Source organism: Electrona antarctica (genome assembly GCF_951216825.1).
Source record: "Electrona antarctica genome assembly, chromosome: 12".
NCBI lineage: Eukaryota > Metazoa > Chordata > Actinopteri > Myctophiformes > Myctophidae > Electrona > Electrona antarctica.
The window spans coordinates 2559417-2581050 of NC_136793.1; the positions used below are offsets into that span (position 1 = coordinate 2559417).

At 51.8% G+C, this 21634-nt stretch overlaps 1 protein-coding gene across 1 annotated transcript in view; it reads right to left on the reverse strand.

The window, feature by feature from the left end:
• Positions 1-273: 273 nt before the first annotated feature.
• The window catches only part of LOC306933344 (uncharacterized protein), a 25297-nt gene continuing 3936 nt past the window's right edge, over positions 274-21634 (reverse strand). Inside the window, exons 3-11 of the mRNA XM_079515530.1 lie at positions 19076-19651; positions 17533-17565; positions 17060-17104; positions 14330-14392; positions 13886-13993; positions 5506-5553; positions 4965-5063; positions 3689-3803; positions 274-685 (exon numbers count right to left, since the gene is read on the reverse strand). Coding sequence (XP_079371656.1) covers positions 3699-3803; positions 4965-5063; positions 5506-5553; positions 13886-13993; positions 14330-14392; positions 17060-17104; positions 17533-17565; positions 19076-19537 — 963 coding nt within the window. The 5' untranslated portion in view covers positions 19538-19651 and the 3' untranslated portion in view covers positions 274-685; positions 3689-3698. The remainder of the gene's footprint in view (positions 686-3688; positions 3804-4964; positions 5064-5505; positions 5554-13885; positions 13994-14329; positions 14393-17059; positions 17105-17532; positions 17566-19075; positions 19652-21634) is intronic.

Sequence of the window (21634 nt, forward strand, 5' to 3'; positions counted from 1 at the left end):
TTCTTTTCATTTTTTTTGCTGTGACGTTGGAATCTGTTTATAACCCCGCCCCCTTGGAAATACATCTGGGGGGGGGGTGGGGCTATGGTACAATCTGCAAGCCACGCCCCCTTCAGAGAGAAAGGGGCAAAACATCCAGGATTTTGAGATTTGAAGAAAAAGGAACAAAAGAAAAAAAAAAGCTTTTAAACAAAATACCATCCCTACAAAAACGTGGTCCGAAGTTTACAAACTAGAGTCGCGATCATCGATATTCTGCGGGGGGGGGGGGGGTTTCGTTGCGCGATCCACTGCGCGCTGCGACGCGACATGACACGACACGCCCTTTGGGGAATGGATGTTAGGAGGCGGAGCTACGGTAACGGTGGTGTTTTTCCGCGTTAGAAATCGACAAAGCGTCCAATCCCGTCGTCGCTCGTAGCACGCTGACTTTTGGTTTGGCGTTTGTTTGTTTGTTTGTTTGTTTGTTTTGTGTCTGTTTTAGTTTTTTAGTTATTTTTTTATTGTATCTTTTTAAATGAGAACAGGAACAGGAAAGGCACTTGGAAGTGGAGATGTCGCTCGATTTCCTGGTTGTTTTGTTCCCTCTTTTTGTAAACCCGAACAAAATGAAACGTGAAGCCCGCTGGTTGGTCGGCCTCGCAGTGAAGTCTTCAATCCTCCATCCAATCACCAACGAGGGGGTCTGTTGGGGGCGGAGACAAGACAAGACAGAGTCAGAATAACATATAGGCCTACTCAAAATAAATGAATATCGAGTTCATTTTCTTCTGCAATATAATTCACAAAGTGAAACGTCTATAATATAGACGTTTCACTTTGTGAAATATATAGACTCTATGGCCCTCATTTATCAATTGAGTGTAAAATCTGCCCCAAATTCGAGTGTAGGTTTCGTAGTACACCCACGTCGGGTCGGCATTTACAAAGTGATCGCAGACAGCTGATCCTTCCTAATTTCATTCCTAGCAGTAATAAATGTGACGGCTGAAATCAATCTGGCACGCCCTGTGAAATCAAGCCTCGCCCTCGTTTTTGCGACATGAACAACTGCAATACGACCTGGAAACCATGGATACAGGAAAAACTTGCTGCCCGACTCACCCCCCTCTCTCATACACACACACACACACACACACACACACACACACACACACACACACACACACACACACGCAACTTGCAAGCCCAACTAACTGGTGTGTTGTATCTTAAATAAATAAAGAACGAACAGCTGCATGAATGAAATAAAGCTGTAGGCCTGCTACCCTGTCTGTTTCCCTCTCACCTCGCTGTAGGCCTCCTACCCTGTCTGTTTCCCTCTCACCTCGCTGTAGGCCTGCTACCCTGTCTGTTTCCCTCTCACCTCGCTACCCTGTCTGTTTCCCTCTCACCTCGCTGTAGGCCTGCTACCCTGTCTGTTTCCCTCTCACCTCGCTGTAGGCCTGCTACCCTGTCTGTTTCCCTCTCACCTCGCTGTAGGCCTGCTACCCTGTCTGTTTCCCTCTCACCTCGCTGTAGGCCTGCTACCCTGTCTGTTTCCCTCTCACCTCGCTGTAGGCCTGCTACCCTGTCTGTTTCCCTCTCACCTCGCTGTAGGCCTGCTACCCTGTCTGTTTCCCTCTCACCTCGCTGTAGGCCTGCTACCCTGTCTGTTTCCCTCTCACCTCGCTGTAGGCCTGCTACCCTGTCTGTTTCCCTCTCACCTCGCTGTAGGCCTGCTACCCTGTCTGTTTCCCTCTCACCTCGCTGTAGGCCTGCTACCCTGTCTGTTTCCCTCTCACCTCGCTGTAGGCCTGCTACCCTGTCTGTTTCCCTCTCACCTCGCTGTAGGCCTGCTACCCTGTCTGTTTCCCTCTCACCTCGCTGTAGGCCTGCTACCCTGTCTGTTTCCCTCTAGGCCTGCTACCCTGTCTGTTTCCCTCTCACCTCGCTGTAGGCCTGCTACCCTGTCTGTTTCCCTCTGTAGGCCTGCTACCCTGTCTGTTTCCCTCTGTAGGCCTGCTACCCTGTCTGTTTCCCTCTCACCTCGCTGTAGGCCTGCTACCCTGTCTGTTTCCCTCTCACCTAAAGCTGTAGGCCTGCTACCCTGTCTGTTTCCCTCTCACCTAAAGCTGTAGGCCTGCTACCCTGTCTGTTTCCCTCTCACCTAAAGCTGTAGGCCTGCTACCCTGTCTGTTTCCCTCTCACCTAAAGCTGTAGGCCTGCTACCCTGTCTGTTTCCCTCTCACCTCGCTTGCTGTAGGCCTGCTACCCTGTCTGTTTCCCTCTCACCTCGCTGCTACCCTGTCTGTTTCCCTCTCACCTCGCTTGCTGTAGGCCTGCTACCCTGTCTGTTTCCCTCTAGGCCTGCTACCCTGTCTGTTTCCCTCTCACCTAAAGCTGTAGGCCTGCTACCCTGTCTGTTTCCCTCTCACCTAAAGCTGTAGGCCTGCTACCCTGTCTGTTTCCCTCTCACCTAAAGCTGTAGGCCTGCTACCCTGTCTGTTTCCCTCTCACCTAAAGCTGTAGGCCTGCTACCCTGTCTGTTTCCCTCTCACCTCTGTAGGCCTGCTACCCTGTCTGTTTCCCTCTCACCTCGCTGTAGGCCTGCTACCCTGTCTGTTTCCCTCTCACCTCGCTTGCCTTTCTGTCATGTCCACGCACGCACGCACGCACCTCAAGGCTACATGACACATCGCATCGCCATGAATGGAATACGTTTGTAGGCCTATAATAATTTTACCCATTCGTGCGCAGTGCACGGCGAAGGCGATCAGTGAGACTGCGCACTGCTGTGATAAGTCCTGTGGGTGAGTGATGCCTGCATGAGAGATAGGCTACCATGTCGACAAGGCAGTCATAATCAACGTTTATGGAGTGATTTGATCATTGATGAACGAATCATAAACATATGGATGAAGGTTTGCATGTGTGCTGGTATGTGCTGGGCTGGCGACGCACGCCGCGGCCCCGTCCTCCCGACCCCCGAAAATGATCTCGCTTTTATCTGAACTGTCAAAGCGCTTATTTAAATGGTGAATGATTAAGCCCCTTACGCCTATAGCCTGCTACAATTGCAAATAGGCAAGCTGTATGATTGTCATTGTCACTTGGAAATAAAGGCGTGCAGTCCATGTGCCTTTTTTTAATAATATCACAGTGATTCTATAGGCATCTGATGTCACGCTCATGCCGCATGCGATGCGCTCCCAAATCATCTCACAAGTGCGCTCGCATAACAAGGCCAGTAAAGCACTGTTTGATTAAGCACAAACTAATACATTGTAAACATTTTATATTGTTTTTAATAGCGCGATTTTAATTACTTGTAAAGTTGGAAATCTCTCTTTTTCTTTTTCTTTTTTTTACACGTATATACATACAGTTTTATATTAACATTTTAGGAGTGAAAACATATGTTTAGATGCCTGTGACAGCGTGTCAGCAGTTCAGACAATGCTGCTCCGCTGTTCTACGACAGAAAAACAGGTGAGGACAAAGCGTACGACAGCTCCCGACCAGACGTGATTTTCGTCCTGGCTCAAGTTCAAATTCATGCTTTGGCGCAAATCGTAAATGGACCCCTGGTGGTCCCCGGACCACCTGGAACCCACTCAAGGACCCCTGGGGGTCCCCGGACCACCTGGAACCCCCTCAAGGACCCCTGGGGGTCCCCAGACCACTGGTTGAGACCCACTGTTCTCACCTGGAGCGTCTTAGCTCTCCATGGACAGCTCTGCAGCCACGTGGCCGTTCAACATGGCCTCTAGGGGGGGCTCCGGAGCCATGTGTCCGTTCGTCATGGCCTCCAGGGGGAGCTCCTGCAACACAAAGCACCACGTCAGAACGCACGTCGTCTACCCAGTGATTCAGTATTTAGATATTTGATATTCATTTTATCTGCCCCGCCCCCTTCCTACACTGTACTCACCCATTGTAACTGTAGCCCCGCCCCCTTCCTACACTGTACTCACCCATTGTAATTGTAGCCCCGCCCCTTCCTACACTGTACACCCCCATTGTAACTGTAGCCCCGCCCCCTTCCTACACTGTACTCACCCATTGTAATTGTAGCCCCGCCCCTTCCTACACTGTACACACCCATTGTAACTGTAGCCCCGCCCCCTTCCTACACTGTACACCCCCATTGTAATTGTAGCCCCGCCCCTTCCTACACTGTACATACCCATTGTAACTGTAGCCCCGCCCCCTTCCTACACTGTACACACCCATTGTAACTGTAGCCCCGCCCCCTTCCTACACTGTACACCCCCATTGTAACTGTAGCCGCGCCCCCTTCCTACACTGTACACACCCATTGTAACTTTGACCTCCATTTTAACCATGATAGATTCATCCTTGGTTCTGGTGACTGATATTGTCCTTCTACTGTGTGAGGGGGGACCGTGAGGGGACATTTTACCATGGAGGACAGGGGGGGCAGACACACAGGGGGGCAGACACACAGGGGGGGACAGACACACAGGGGGGGACAGACACACAGGGGGGGCAGACACACAGGGGGGGCAGACACACAGGGGGGGACAGACACACAGGGGGGGGACAGACACACAGGGGGGCAGACACACAGGGGGGGGACAGACACACAGGGGGGGACAGACACACAGGGGGGGACAGACACACAGGGGGGACAGACACACAGGGGGGGACAGACACACAGGGGGGGACAGACACACAGGGGGGACAGACACACAGGGGGGGACAGACACACAGGGGGGGCAGACACACAGGGGGACAGACACACAGGGGGGGACAGACACACAGGGGGGGACAGACACACAGGGGGGACAGACACACAGGGGGACAGACACACAGGGGGGGACAGACACACAGGGGGGCAGACACACAGGGGGGGCTGGCTGGATCCATGGGCCAACCCCTAGTATTTCTGTCAGAAGCAGTTGAGGGCTGATTTCACAGACAAGGGACATATTGGACAGACACACAGGGGGGACATTTACCATGGAGGACAGCTGTGTCTGACAGACAGGCTCACACACAGCAGGCTGAGGACACTGGTCAGCTTCTAGCTCTGTGGACATCAGGGAGGACGGCTCGTCCTGCACAAGGACAGGCAGGCACAGGCAGGCAGACAGACAGGCAGGCAGACAGGCAGGCAGGCAGACAGACAGACAGACAGACAGACAGACAGACAGACAGACAGACAGGCAGGCAGGCAGGCAGGCAGGCAGGCAGGCAGGCAGGCAGGCAGGCAGGCAGGCAGGCAGGCAGGCAGGCAGGCAGGCAGACAGACAGGCAGGCAGGCAGACAGACAGAGACAGACAGACAGACAGACAGACAGACAGACAGGCAGGCAGGCAGACAGACAGACAGACAGACAGACAGACAGACAGACAGACAGGCAGGCAGGCAGGCAGGCAGGCAGACATGTCAGAGATGTGTGTAGAGTGTAGAGCCAAGTCTGAACACAGTTTTATAGACTCTAGACTCCTACAGAGAAGATTCACGCCATAAAAACAAGAAGATAAAAAAACAGCATACCTTCATCGCTGCCTCGACTTCAACCTGGGCCTCGATCTGCTCCTTAGCCTGAGGAGAAACCACAGAGGACTAGTTAACACTAGTTAACACTAGTTAACACCAGGATACTGATCACTCTACCAATGATAGATAGATAGATAGATAGATAGATAGATGATAGCCGACCCCCATATAGCCGCCGACCCCCGTCTGAAAATATGTTGTTCCACGGAAAGCAAAGACTTTTCAAAAACAGCAGATCTACAAGCTCATAGCGCGGCACCGAGTGCCGCTCTACAAGCTTGTAGGTCTGCTATTTTTCAATAGCTAAAGTGTAACATAATGCTTAAAAACACCAAAAGGGGTTCCCGCCCAGAATGGGCTAAGCATGCAGTTTTGACCAGGAGACCCACAGCCAAGGAGACCCACAGCCAGGAGACCCACAGCCAAGAGACCCACAGCCAAGGAGACCCACAGCCAAGGAGACCCACAGCCAGGAGACCCACAGCCCAGGAGACCCACAGCCAAGGAGACCCACAGCCAAGGAGACCCACAGCCAGGAGACCCACAGGAGACCCACAGCCAAGGAGACCCACAGCCAGGAGACCAGGAGACCCACAGCCAAGGAGACCCACAGAGACCCACAGCCAGGAGACCCACAGCCAAGGAGACCCACAGAGACCCACAGCCAGGAGACCCACAGCCAGGAGACCCACAGCCAGGAGACCCACAGCCAGGAGACCCACAGCCAGGAGACCCACAGCCAAGGAGACCCACAGCCAAGAGACCCACAGCCAAGGAGACCCACAGCCAAGGAGACCCACAGCCAAGGAGACCCACAGAGACCCACAGCCAGGAGACCCACAGCCAGGAGACCCACAGCCAGGAGACCCACAGCCAGGAGACCCACATCCAAGGAGACCCACAGCCAAGGAGACCCACAGCCAGGAGACCCACAGCCAAGAGACCCACAGCCAGGAGACCCACAGCCAGGAGACCCACAGCCAGGAGACCCACAGAGACCCACAGCCAGGAGACCCACAGCCAAGGAGACCCACAGGAGACCCACAGCCAGGAGACCCACAGCCAAGGAGACCCACAGGAGACCCACAGCCAGGAGACCCACAGCCAGGAGACCCACAGAGACCCACAGGAGACCCACAGCCAGGAGACCCACAGCCAGGAGACCCACAGCCAGGAGACCCACAGCCAGGAGACCCACAGCCAGGAGACCCACAGAGACCCACAGCCAGGAGACCCACAGCCAGGAGACCCACAGGAGACCCACAGCCAAGGAGACCCACAGGAGACCCACAGCCAAGGAGACCCACAGGAGACCCACAGCCAGGAGACCCACAGCCAAGGAGACCCACAGGAGACCCACAGCCAGGAGACCCACAGCCAGGAGACCCACAGCCAGGAGACCCACAGCCAGGAGACCCACAGCCAGGAGACCCACAGAGACCCACAGCCAGGAGACCCACAGCCAGGAGACCCACAGGAGACCCACAGCCAGGAGACCCACAGGAGACCCACAGAGACCCACAGCCAGGAGACCCACAGCCAAGGAGACCCACAGAGACCCACAGCCAGGAGACCCACAGCCAAGGAGACCCACAGCCAGGAGACCCACAGCCAAGAGACCCACAGCCAGGAGACCCACAGCCAGGAGACCCACAGCCAGGAGACCCACAGAGACCCACAGCCAGGAGACCCACAGCCAGGAGACCCACAGCCAGGAGACCCACAGCCAAGGAGACCCACAGGAGACCCACAGCCAGGAGACCCACAGCCAGGAGACCCACAGCCAGGAGACCCACAGAGACCCACAGCCAGGAGACCCACAGGAGACCCACAGCCAGGAGACCCACAGGAGACCCACAGAGACCCACAGCCAGGAGACCCACAGCCAAGGAGACCCACAGAGACCCACAGCCAGGAGACCCACAGCCCAGGAGACCCACAGAGACCCACAGCCAGGAGACCCACAGCCAAGGAGACCCACAGAGACCCACAGCCAGGAGACCCACAGCCAGGAGACCCACAGCCAGGAGACCCACAGGAGACCCACAGCCAGGAGACCCACAGCCAGGAGACCCACAGCCAAGAGACCCACAGCCAGGAGACCCACAGCCAGGAGACCCACAGCCAGGAGACCCACAGCCAGGAGACCCACAGCCAGGAGACCCACAGCCAAGGAGACCCACAGCCAAGGAGACCCACAGCCAGGAGACCCACAGCCAGGAGACCCAGGAGACCCACAGCCAGGAGACCCACAGCCAGGAGACCCACAGCCAGGAGACCCACAGCCAGGAGACCCACAGCCAGGAGACCCACAGCCAGGAGACCAGGAGACCCACAGCCAGGAGACCCAGGAGACCCACAGCCAAGGAGACCCACAGCCAGGAGACCCACAGCCAGGAGACCCACAGCCAGGAGACCCACAGCCAGGAGACCCACAGCCAAGGAGACCCACAGCCAAGGAGACCCACAGCCAAGGAGACCCACAGCCAGGAGACCCACAGCCGGGAGACCCACAGCCAGGAGACCCACAGCCAGGAGACCCACAGCCAGGAGACCCACAGCCAAGGAGACCCACAGCCAGGAGACCCACAGCCAGGAGACCCACAGCCAGGAGACCCACAGCCAGGAGACCCACAGCCAGGAGACCCACAGCCAGGAGACCCACAGCCAGGAGACCCACAGCCAGGAGACCCACAGACAGGAGACCCACAGCCAGGAGACCCACAGCCAGGAGACCCACAGCCAGGAGACCCAGGAGACCCACAGCCAGGAGACCCACAGCCAGGAGACCCACAGCCAGGGAGACCCACAGCCAAGAGACCCACAGCCAAGGAGACCCACAGCCAAGGAGACCCACAGCCAAGGAGACCCACAGAGACCCACAGCCAGGAGACCCACAGCCAGGAGACCCACAGCCAGGAGACCCACAGCCAGGAGACCCACATCCAAGGAGACCCACAGCCAAGGAGACCCACAGCCAGGAGACCCACAGCCAAGAGACCCACAGCCAGGAGACCCACAGCCAGGAGACCCACAGCCAGGAGACCCACAGAGACCCACAGCCAGGAGACCCACAGCCAAGGAGACCCACAGGAGACCCACAGCCAGGAGACCCACAGCCAAGGAGACCCACAGGAGACCCACAGCCAGGAGACCCACAGCCAGGAGACCCACAGAGACCCACAGGAGACCCACAGCCAGGAGACCCACAGCCAGGAGACCCACAGCCAGGAGACCCACAGCCAGGAGACCCACAGCCAGGAGACCCACAGAGACCCACAGCCAGGAGACCCACAGCCAGGAGACCCACAGGAGACCCACAGCCAAGGAGACCCACAGGAGACCCACAGCCAAGGAGACCCACAGGAGACCCACAGCCAGGAGACCCACAGCCAAGGAGACCCACAGGAGACCCACAGCCAGGAGACCCACAGCCAGGAGACCCACAGCCAGGAGACCCACAGCCAGGAGACCCACAGCCAGGAGACCCACAGAGACCCACAGCCAGGAGACCCACAGCCAGGAGACCCACAGGAGACCCACAGCCAGGAGACCCACAGGAGACCCACAGAGACCCACAGCCAGGAGACCCACAGCCAAGGAGACCCACAGAGACCCACAGCCAGGAGACCCACAGCCAAGGAGACCCACAGCCAGGAGACCCACAGCCAAGAGACCCACAGCCAGGAGACCCACAGCCAGGAGACCCACAGCCAGGAGACCCACAGAGACCCACAGCCAGGAGACCCACAGCCAGGAGACCCACAGCCAGGAGACCCACAGCCAAGGAGACCCACAGGAGACCCACAGCCAGGAGACCCACAGCCAGGAGACCCACAGCCAGGAGACCCACAGAGACCCACAGCCAGGAGACCCACAGGAGACCCACAGCCAGGAGACCCACAGGAGACCCACAGAGACCCACAGCCAGGAGACCCACAGCCAAGGAGACCCACAGAGACCCACAGCCAGGAGACCCACAGCCCAGGAGACCCACAGAGACCCACAGCCAGGAGACCCACAGCCAAGGAGACCCACAGAGACCCACAGCCAGGAGACCCACAGCCAGGAGACCCACAGCCAGGAGACCCACAGGAGACCCACAGCCAGGAGACCCACAGCCAGGAGACCCACAGCCAAGAGACCCACAGCCAGGAGACCCACAGCCAGGAGACCCACAGCCAGGAGACCCACAGCCAGGAGACCCACAGCCAGGAGACCCACAGCCAAGGAGACCCACAGCCAAGGAGACCCACAGCCAGGAGACCCACAGCCAGGAGACCCAGGAGACCCACAGCCAGGAGACCCACAGCCAGGAGACCCACAGCCAGGAGACCCACAGCCAGGAGACCCACAGCCAGGAGACCCACAGCCAGGAGACCAGGAGACCCACAGCCAGGAGACCCAGGAGACCCACAGCCAAGGAGACCCACAGCCAGGAGACCCACAGCCAGGAGACCCACAGCCAGGAGACCCACAGCCAGGAGACCCACAGCCAAGGAGACCCACAGCCAAGGAGACCCACAGCCAAGGAGACCCACAGCCAGGAGACCCACAGCCGGGAGACCCACAGCCAGGAGACCCACAGCCAGGAGACCCACAGCCAGGAGACCCACAGCCAAGGAGACCCACAGCCAGGAGACCCACAGCCAGGAGACCCACAGCCAGGAGACCCACAGCCAGGAGACCCACAGCCAGGAGACCCACAGCCAGGAGACCCACAGACAGGAGACCCACAGCCAGGAGACCCACAGCCAGGAGACCCACAGCCAGGAGACCCAGGAGACCCACAGCCAGGAGACCCACAGCCAGGAGACCCACAGCCAGGAGACCCACAGCCAAGAGACCCACAGGAGACCCACAGCCAAGGAGACCCACAGCCAGGAGACCCACAGCCAAGAGACCCACAGGAGACCCACAGCCAGGAGACCCAGGAGACCCACAGCCAAGGAGACCCACAGACAGGAGACCCACAGCCAGGAGACCCACAGCCAGGAGACCCACAGCCAGGAGACCCAGGAGACCCACAGCCAGGAGACCCACAGCCAGGAGACCCACAGCCAAGAGACCCACAGGAGACCCACAGCCAGGAGACCCAGGAGACCCACAGCCAAGGAGACCCACAGACAGGAGACCCACAGCCAGGAGACCCACAGCCAGGAGACCCAGGAGACCCACAGGAGACCCACAGCCAGGAGACCCAGAGCCAGGAGACCCACAGCCAGGAGACCCACAGCCAAGGAGACCCACAGCCAGGAGACCCACAGCCAGGAGACCCACAGCCAGGAGACCCACAGCCAGGAGACCCACAGCCAGGAGACCCACAGCCAAGGAGACCCACAGCCAAGAGACCCACAGCCAGGAGACCCACAGCCAGGAGACCCACAGCCAGGAGACCCACAGGAGACCCACAGCCAGGAGACCCACAGCCAGGAGACCCACAGAGACCCACAGCCACAGCCAGGAGACCCACAGCCAGGAGACCCACAGCCAGGAGACCCACAGCCAGGAGACCCAGGAGACCCACAGGAGACCCACAGCCAGGAGACCCAGAGCCAGGAGACCCACAGCCAGGAGACCCACAGCCAAGGAGACCCACAGCCAGGAGACCCACAGCCAGGAGACCCACAGCCAGGAGACCCACAGCCAGGAGACCCACAGCCAGGAGACCCACAGCCAAGGAGACCCACAGCCAAGAGACCCACAGCCAGGAGACCCACAGCCAGGAGACCCACAGCCAGGAGACCCACAGGAGACCCACAGCCAGGAGACCCACAGCCAGGAGACCCACAGAGACCCACAGCCACAGCCAGGAGACCCACAGCCAGGAGACCCACAGCCAAGAGACCCACCAGGAGACCCACAGCCAGGAGACCCACAGCCAAGGAGACCCACAGCCAGGAGACCCACAGCCAGGAGACCCACAGAGACCCACAGCCACAGCCAGGAGACCCACAGCCAGGAGACCCACAGGAGACCCACAGCCAGGAGACCCACAGCCAGGAGACCCACAGCCAGGAGACCCACAGCCAGGAGACCCACAGCCAGGAGACCCACAGGAGACCCACAGCCAGGAGACCCACAGCCAGGAGACCCACAGCCAAGGAGACCCACAGCCAAGGAGACCCACAGCCAGGAGACCCACAGCCAGGAGACCCACAGCCAGGAGACCCACAGGAGACCCACAGCCAGGGGACCCACAGCCAGGAGACCCACAGCCAGGAGACCCACAGGAGACCCACAGCCAGGAGACCCACAGCCAGGAGACCCACAGCCAGGAGACCCACAGCCCAGGAGACCCACAGCCAGGAGACCCACAGCCAGGAGACCCACAGCCAGGAGACCCACAGCCCAGGAGACCCACAGCCAGGAGACCCACAGCCAGGAGACCCACAGCCAGGAGACCCAGGAGACCCACAGCCAGGAGACCCAGGAGACCCACAGCCAAGGAGACCCACAGCCAGGAGACCCACAGCCAGGAGACCCACAGCCAGGAGACCCACAGCCAGGAGACCCAGGAGACCCACAGCCCAGGAGACCCACAGCCAGGAGACCCACAGCCAGGAGACCCACAGCCAGGAGACCCAGGAGACCCACAGCCAAGGAGACCCACAGACAGGAGACCCACAGCCAGGAGACCCACAGCCAGGAGACCCACAGCCAGGAGACCCACAGCCAGGAGACCCAGGAGACCCACAGCCAAGGAGACCCACAGACAGGAGACCCACAGCCAGGAGACCCACAGCCAGGAGACCCACAGCCAGGAGACCCACAGCCAGGAGACCCACAGCCAGGAGACCCAGGAGACCCACAGCCAAGGAGACCCACAGCCAGGAGACCCACAGCCAGGAGACCCACAGCCAGGAGACCCAGGAGACCCACAGCCAAGGAGACCCACAGACAGGAGACCCACAGCCAGGAGACCCACAGCCAGGAGACCCACAGCCAGGAGACCCAGGAGACCCACAGCCCAGGAGACCCACAGCCAGGAGACCCACAGCCAGGAGACCCACAGCCAGGAGACCCACAGCCAGGAGACCCACAGCCAGGAGACCCACAGCCCAGGAGACCCACAGCCAGGAGACCCACAGCCAGGAGACCCACAGCCAGGAGACCCACAGCCAGGAGACCCACAGCCAAGGAGACCCACAGCCAGGAGACCCACAGCCAGGAGACCCACAGCCAGGAGACCCACAGCCAGGAGACCCACAGCCAGGAGACCCACAGGAGACCCACAGCCAGGAGACCCACAGCCAGGAGACCCACAGACAAGATGAAGTGAAGAGTTGAATTTAGGGCTGCAACTCTCCATTATCCATTATGTGCTTTTAGCTATTATTCAATCCATTCATTTATTTCCCCCCCAAATTAATCAAAATAATTTTTTCATATTAAACTGTAAAAATCAATTAACAACTTAATACTATATTTTGTCGCACGACTGCACGACGAGCGCACAGCGACCGACGAGCGCACAGCGACCTACGAGCGCACAGCGACCTACGAGCGCACAGCGACCTACGAGCGCACAGCGACCTACGAGCCCACAGCGACCTACGAGCCCACAGCGACCTACGAGCGCACAGCGACCTACGAGCCCACAGCGACCTACGAGCGCACAGCGACCTACGAGCGCACAGCGACCTACGGGCGCACAGCGACCTACGAGCGCACAGCGACCTACGAGCGTACACCGCATCGCACGGTGCACTTTCTAGATATGCGATTTTCACTATTTCATAGATCTTTTAAGAAATAGTGTAATGACGCGTCTAAAGCAGCGATTGGCTATTAATCGATCGACCAATCGACCAATCGTATGAAAGGATCTGTGATACGATCAGACGGATCACTGTGATTGGTTAAACCGTTGCAACCCTAATGGATCACAGAGAGCTGCTGTATGTCTGACCGGTGGGTCCTCCGGGCACCGGGACCGCTGCTCGGGTGGAAGAGTGTCGTCTGTCTCTCCCAACCGTGGGATCATCTCCTCTTCCTCGCACAGTGTCTCCTGAGACCAACAACCAAGCACCGGTTACACTGTGTGTGCGTGTGCGCGTGTGCGCGCGCGCGTGCGTGCGTGCGTGCGTGCGTGCGTGCGTGCGTGCGTGCGTGCGTGCGTGTTTAATTAAATATCGCGTCAATTACCCCATTTAGGCCTGATGTCAACATTTAAAAAAAAATCTTCTAAATCATGACAGTTTTCTGAAATACCTATATGTTTCTGTGTCAGTGGTTCTCAATATTTCATGTCAAGGACCCCCAAAAATCATGTATTTGGCCGCCGACCCCTCATCTGAAAATATGTAGTTCCAGGGACCCCCCCCCCCCACTCGCTCTATGATTGTCTGCCAACTCTAAATCCCTGATGACTCACGTTGATGATGTCATCAGCAGCGACAGGGACAGGGGCGGGCTCAGCGACTGCGTCCAGAGATTCTGATAGGGCGTCCAGAGCGCCAGTCATGACGGCGGTGGCGGGTTCCTGGAGTCAGGAAGCAGAATCCATCACGTCACAATGTACAAGTAAAGGGTGTCCTCCACACACACACACACACACACACACACACGCATGCACGAACCGCACGCACGCACGACGGCTGCCAATTATAGAGACACCACAATACGCCTTTTTGCCTCCATTTTGGGGCATCCCAAGTTGTCTTCTAACAACACATAACATTTTATCATTTTTTTAACATTAACAATTATTATCAACACTGCTCAACACATGGTGAGCTGCAGATTGGCTAAGGCTCGAGATACTAAAGAGAGAGAGACATGCACTGTCCATTGGAGGGAGAGAGAGAGAGAGAGAGACCTGCTCAGCCATGGCTGCTTCCACTGCTGGAGCCGAGGCGGTGATGACAAAGTCCTCCACAGTCTGGAGAGACAGAGAGAGAGAGAGAGAGATAGAGAGAGAGAGTATTTGAATTGAATTGAATTGAGAGAGAGAGAGAGAGAGAGAGAGAGAGAGAGAGAGAGAGAGGGAGAGGGAGAGGGAGAGGGAGAGGGAGAGGGAGAGGGAGAGAGAGAGAGAGAGAGAGAGGGAGAGAGAGAGAGAGAGATAGAGAAAGGGAGAGGGGGAGAGAGAGAGAGAGGGAGGGAGAGTAAACAAAGTTTGTTTTGATTAGAATCGGAAGGTCATAATGTTGTTATTAAAGGTCATAATGTTGTTATTAAAGGTCATAATGTTATTAAGGTCATAATGTTGTTATTAAAGGTCATAATGTTGTTATTAAGGTCATGATGTTGTTATTAAAGGTCATAATGTTGTTATTAAAGGTCATGATGTTGTTATTAAAGGTCATAATGTTGTTATTAAAGGTCATAATGTTGTTATTAAAGGTCATAATGTTGTTATTAAAGGTCATAATGTTGTTATTAAGGTCATAATGTTGTTAATAAAGGTCATAATGTTGTTATTAAAGGTCATAATGTTGTTATTAAGGTCATAATGTTGTTATTAAGGTCATAATGTTGTTATTAAAGGTCATAATGTTGTTATTAAGGTCATAATGTTGTTAATAAAGGTCATAATGTTGTTATTAAAGGTCATAATGTTGTTATTAAGGTCATAATGTTGTTATTAAGGTCATAATGTTGTTATTAAAGGTCATAATGTTGTTATTAAGGTCATAATGTTGTTATTAAAGGTCATGATGTTGTTATTAAAGGTCATGATGTTGTTATTAAAGGTCATAATGTTGTTATTAAGGTCATAATGTTGTTATTAAAGGTCATAATGTTGTTATTAAAGGTCATGATGTTGTTATTAAGGTCATGATGTTGTTATTAAAGGTCATAATGTTGTTAATAAAGGTCATAATGTTGTTATTAAGGTCATAATGTTGTTATTAAGGTCATAATGTTGTTATTAAGGTCATAATGTTGTTATTAAGGTCATAATGTTGTTAATAAAGGTCATAATGTTGTTATTAAGGTCATAATGTTGTTATTAAGGTCATAATGTTGTTATTAAGGTCATAATGTTGTTATTAAGGTCATAATGTTGTTAATAAAGGTCATAATGTTGTTATTAAGGTCATAATGTTGTTAATAAAGGTCATAATGTTGTTATTAAGGTCATAATGTTGTTATTAAGGTCATAATGTTGTTATTAAGGTCATAATGTTGTTATTAAGGTCATAATGTTGTTATTAAAGGTCATAATGTTGTTAATAAAGGTCATAATGTTGTTATTAAGGTCATAATGTTGTTATTAAGGTCATAATGTTGTTATTAAGGTCATAATGTTGTTAATAAAGGTCATAATGTTGTTATTAAGGTCATAATGTTGTTATTAAGGTCATAATGTTGTTATTAAAGGTCATAATGTTGTTATTAAGGTCATAATGTTGTTATTAAAGGTCATGATGTTGTTATTAAAGGTCATAATGTTGTTATTAAGGTCATAATGTTGTTATTAAGGTCATAATGTTGTTATTAAGGTCATAATGTTGTTATTAAGGTCATAATGTTGTTATTAAGGTCATAATGTTGTTATTAAAGGTCATAATGTTGTTATTAAAGGTCATAGTGTTGTTAATAAAGGTCATAATGTTGTTATTAAAGGTCATGATGTTGTTATTAAAGGTCATAATGTTGTTATTAAGGTCATGATGTTGTTAATAAAGGTCATAATGTTGTTATTAAGGTCATAATGTTGTTATTAAGGTCATAATGTTGTTATTAAGGTCATAATGTTGTTATTAAGGTCATAATGTTGTTATTAAGGTCATAATGTTGTTATTAAAGGTCATAATGTTGTTATTAAAGGTCATAATGTTGTTATTAAAGGTCATAATGTTGTTAATAAAGGTCATAATGTTGTTATTAAGGTCATGATGTTGTTATTAAGGTCATGATGTTGTTATTAAGGTCATAATGTTGTTATTAAGGTCATAATGTTGTTATTAAGGTCATAATGTTGTTATTAAGGTCATAATGTTGTTAATAAAGGTCATAATGTTGTTATTAAGGTCATAATGTTGTTATTAAAGGTCATAATGTTGTTAATAAAGGTCATAATGTTGTTATTAAGGTCATAATGTTGTTATTAAAGGTCATGATGTTGTTATTAAAGGTCATAATGTTGTTATTAAAGGTCATAATGTTGTTATTAAGGTCATAATGTTGTTATTAAGGTCATAATGTTGTTATTAAGGTCATAATGTTGTTATTAAAGGTCATAATGTTGTTAATAAAGGTCATAATGTTGTTATTAAGGTCATAATGTTGTTATTAAAGGTCATGATGTTGTTATTAAAGGTCATAATGTTGTTATTAAAGGTCATAATGTTGTTATTAAGGTCATAATGTTGTTATTAAGGTCATAATGTTGTTATTAAAGGTCATAATGTTGTTAATAAAGGTCATAATGTTGTTATTAAAGGTCATAATGTTGTTATTAAAGGTCATGATGTTGTTATTAAAGGTCATAATGTTGTTATTAAAGGTCATAATGTTGTTATTAAGGTCATAATGTTGTTATTAAGGTCATAATGTTGTTATTAAGGTCATAATGTTGTTATTAAGGTCATAATGTTACCTCAGCGACAGCAGCTTGGGTCTCTGGGATGACGACCGGCTCAGGCTGAAGATAAAACACTTCTGTTTTTATTCTGTACTTCTACCGTACATACAATAATAATAATAATAACAATAACAATAATCTAAATAAAAGTCCTTAAATTGACATTTCACTGTATTCTGAGAACCCCCCCCCCCCTCACTGTATTCTGAGAACCCCCCCCCCCCCTCACTGTATTCTGAGAACCCCCCCCCCCCCCCTCACTGTATTCTGAGAACCCCCCCCCCCCCCCTCACTGTATTCTGAGAACCCCCCCCCCCCCTCACTGTATTCTGAGAACCCCCCCCCCCCCTCACTGTATTCTGAGAACCCCCCCCCCCCCCCCCCCTCACTGTATTCTGAGAACCCCCCCCATCCCCCCCCCCCCCCAAAAAAAAATAATAGAAATAGAAATAAATAAATAAATAAATAACAACCATGTAGTTTCTCACCGTTTGCATTTCCTGTGACGGGGCGGGAACATCCTGGAACAATAACAGGAACACAAATGGAACCACGTTAACATCAAAGTACTGCAGTGGTCCCTCCCCAGGGGGTCCCCAGCACAAACATTGGTTAATTATAGCACGACGACCTGTTTTAACCACTTTGACCCTATTCTGTACTCATAGACTATGGGATAATGTCTGGCTAGCTGGTCGTTGTAGGGAGATAATTCACCTCCTTTATGTAAGCGATAATGTCTGGCTAGCTGGTCGTTGTAGGGAGATAATTCACCTCCTTTATGTAAGGGATAATGTCTGGCTAGGTGGTCGTTGTAGGGAGATAATTCACCTCCTTTATGTAAGGGATAATATCTGGCTAGGTGGTCGTTGTTGGGAGATAATTCACCTCCTTTATGTAAGGGATAATATCTGGCTAGCTGGTCGTTGTTGGGAGATAATTCACCTCCTTTATGTAAGGGATAATGTCTGGCTAGCAGGTCGTTGTAGGGAGATAATTCACCTCCTTTATGTAAGGTATAATGTCTGGCTAGGTGGTCGTTGTAGGGAGATAATTCACCTCCTTTATGTAAGGGATAATATCTGGCTAGCTGGTCGTTGTAGGGAGATAATTCACCTCCTTTATGTAAGGGATAATGTCTGGCTAGCTGGTCGTTGTAGGGAGATAATTCACCTCCTTTCTGTAAGGGATAATGTCTGGCTAGATGGTCGTTGTAGGGAGATAATTCACCTCATTTATGTAAGGGATAATGTCTGGCTAGCTGGTCGTTGTAGGGAGATAATTCACCTCCTTTATGTAAGGGATAATGTCTGGCTAGGTGGTCGTTGTAGGGAGATAATTCACCTTCAGGGAGTTTAACCACCGACGCCATGGTGAATTATCTCCCAATTAATGACCACCTATAGCCAGAATTATCCCTTACTTATATAACATTATATAACATTATATAACATTATATATTTATCTGCTTCAACTCCAAACTTCAACCTTTGAGACTTCAACAGGGTTTAAGTGGTTAACGTGTAAAATGAGATGGAGTGAAATGAGGAAGGACAGTTAGGACAGGTAGCAATGCAAAGTAAGTGCATGCAACACGCACACACACACACACACACACACACACACACGTGCACACCGCACCAAAAAACGCCGCAAGTGCGACTTGTATTCCTGGCGCCCAGAAGCGGAGAGAGAGAGCAAAAAAATAAATGAAAAATAAAAGAGGAGCTGGAAACAGAGGCCCGTTTTCCACCAACATAACTTCTTAACTTCTAGAAGTGGTTCCCGCTCAGAACCCCGGTGCTCCCCTCCCCCCCCCCCCCCCCCCCCCCCGAGTTCCAGTTCCGAACCGACTTTTATTATAGCGTTCTTCTCATTGTGAATGCTCTGAACCGGTTCGACATTACATTAGGCGAGAAAAACAAACATTAATAACCGAACCGGTTCAACAACGCCCGGTGGAAAATGGGCCGTAAGAGAGAGAGAGAGAGAGAGAGAGAGAGAGAGGACAGTTGTCAGGCGACTGGCCACCTCTGACTCAACGAGGATGTCTTCTTCTTCTTCTTCTTCTTCTGCCAATTCTTCTTCTGGTTCTGCCACGACTTCTATTTCTTTGACTAATTCTTCTTCTTCTTCTTCTTCTTCTTCTTCTTCTTCTTCTTCTTCTTCTTCCTCCACGACTTCCACTTCTACTTCGTGGATCGCCGATTCAGTCAACTCGGGCTCCGCCTCCGGCTCTGGCTCCGCCTTTGGCTCCTCCTCCTCTTCTGTAAGCCCCTCCTCCTCCACTGCTTCCACGAGTGCTGCTTCAACCAACGCTTCGGTTTCTGCTGTTTCTGCCTGTGTTTCTTCGGTTTCTGCTGTTTCTTCGGTTTCTGCTGTTTCTTCGGTTTCTGCTGTTTCTTCGGTTTCTGCCTGTGTTTCTGCCTGTGTTTCTGCCTGCGTTTCTGCCTGCGTTTCTGCCTGCGTTTCTGCCTGCGTTTCTTCTGTCATTGTTGTTTCTGACGATTCTTCTGTTGCTGTTTCAGGAGTTTCTACCACCTCCGGTGTTTCTGGCTCCTCCTCCTCCTTCTCGGCCTCAGCCAGAGGCTCGCACACCACGGGCGTCTGTGCGCGCGCCCATGCCACCGCGCGCACACACACACAAACACACAAACACACACGCACAAACACACAAACACAGTGAACGAAAACACACGCCTGCATGCCACATGTACGTACTATGCTAGGGGTTTACCAACAGGCACCGTCAACATCATACGCCATAACGCCCTTTACCAACAGGCACCGTGCAACATCATACGCCATAACGCCCGTTTGGGAATAACTCTACTCTTCCTAACTTCTGGGGCCTCTTCCCTTACTTCTTTCTCTTGACAGTATCCATCTGGAAAGTTTTTTTATGATAAAAAGACCTTTCTTTACGGAAACCACAGGTTTTGTTTACAGTACTCGTCGGTAGCGCTCGTTGGCCGGTCTGTTTGGTTAGCCACAATGATTGACAACGACGTCACCTGTCTGTTTGGTTAGCCACAATGATTGACAACGACGTCACCTGCCAGAGCTCCAAAAATGGTGCGACCATTATATTAAATTGTTTATAGGATCAATACAAGTAAATGAATACATGATAACCCTTCCACAGTAGTAGCTTTTTCATATTTTCGATTATTTTGCATATTTTCCTACATAATGCCTCATTTGCATATTAAAAAATGTAAAATTTGTAATACAATAAATCATTGTCTTTGTGTAAGTAAGGTGATAACAATCTAATATAGGTATGGTTTTTCCCACTCAATTCATAATTAACGTTCCAATTTTGGAGCTCTGGCTCATGGACTAAGAACCAAAAAGAACCGGTGGGAAAGAACTGAACCGGTTCCCACTGGGAACCAACCGGTGGGAAAGAACTGAACCGGTTCCCACTGGGAACCAACCGGTGGGAAAGAACTGAACCGGTTCCCACTGGGAACCAACCGGTGGGAAAGAACTGAACCGGTTCCCACTGGGAACCAACCGGTGGGAAAGAACTGAACCGGTTCCCACTGGGAACAGTCATGGCGGTCCTTTAAATTAGAAGGTTTGAGAACCACACTAAATGGAACGCCAAGGGGAATAGTAAGAGAGTGGCGACACGCTTTGACTTCGTGGGAAAGCGGGCGCCTATGGGCTATAGTTCCAACCATTGGAACTATCCCATTGAGATAGAATGAGCACTTCCGCATGTCAGTGTTACAATGGGAGTCAACGCTAGTGGCGCCACTCTCTTACTGTGGAACTCTTTTTATTGTATATTTATTTCTATATTATTGTATTGTTGTTTTGTACTGTTATATAGATTCCCCTGAGTCTGCAATAAAGATTGAATTGAATTACTATTCCACTCGAATGGAACAGAGCCTTAATAATTACTATCATCGGTAACACCAACATCGGTGAAGGAAGTCGGAAGAGGCCCGGAAGGAGTAGGAGGAGTCAATTCCAAAATGGCGTGTGTGTGCGCACGGAGCCTGTTAGCAACGGTGTGGACGAGTTATCGATGAACAAACAGCACACCCCAGTGGTGGAGAGAGGCAGGTGCAGCTCAGAGAGGAGTCTTTCACTGTGAAATAACATGATGAAGATGAAGTGACGTGATTTGTCTTTGTATGTGTCTATGGACTTTACATTACTCTAATAGACCCCCAGGTGTTGTGTATGGAGTTAACATTACTCTAATAGACCCCCAGGTGTTGTCTATGGAGTTAACATGACTCTAATAGACCCCCAGGTGTTGTGTATGTGTCTATGGAGTTAACATTACTCTAATAGACCCCCAGGTGTTGTGTATGTGTCTATGGAGTCAACATTACACTAATAGACCCCCAGGTGTTGTCTATGGAGTTAACATTACTCTAATAGACCCCCAGGTGTGGTTATAATATTCAAATATGTCTTCCCTGTATTTTTGGTTTCTTCCTGAAACCTGAAACCCTTGCAGTCAAAAGGCCCAATCACAAATAACACCATTTTATAATTTTATAACTCCACCTAACTCCACCACTGGACACATCAACGCACGCACGCACGCACGCACGCACGCACGCA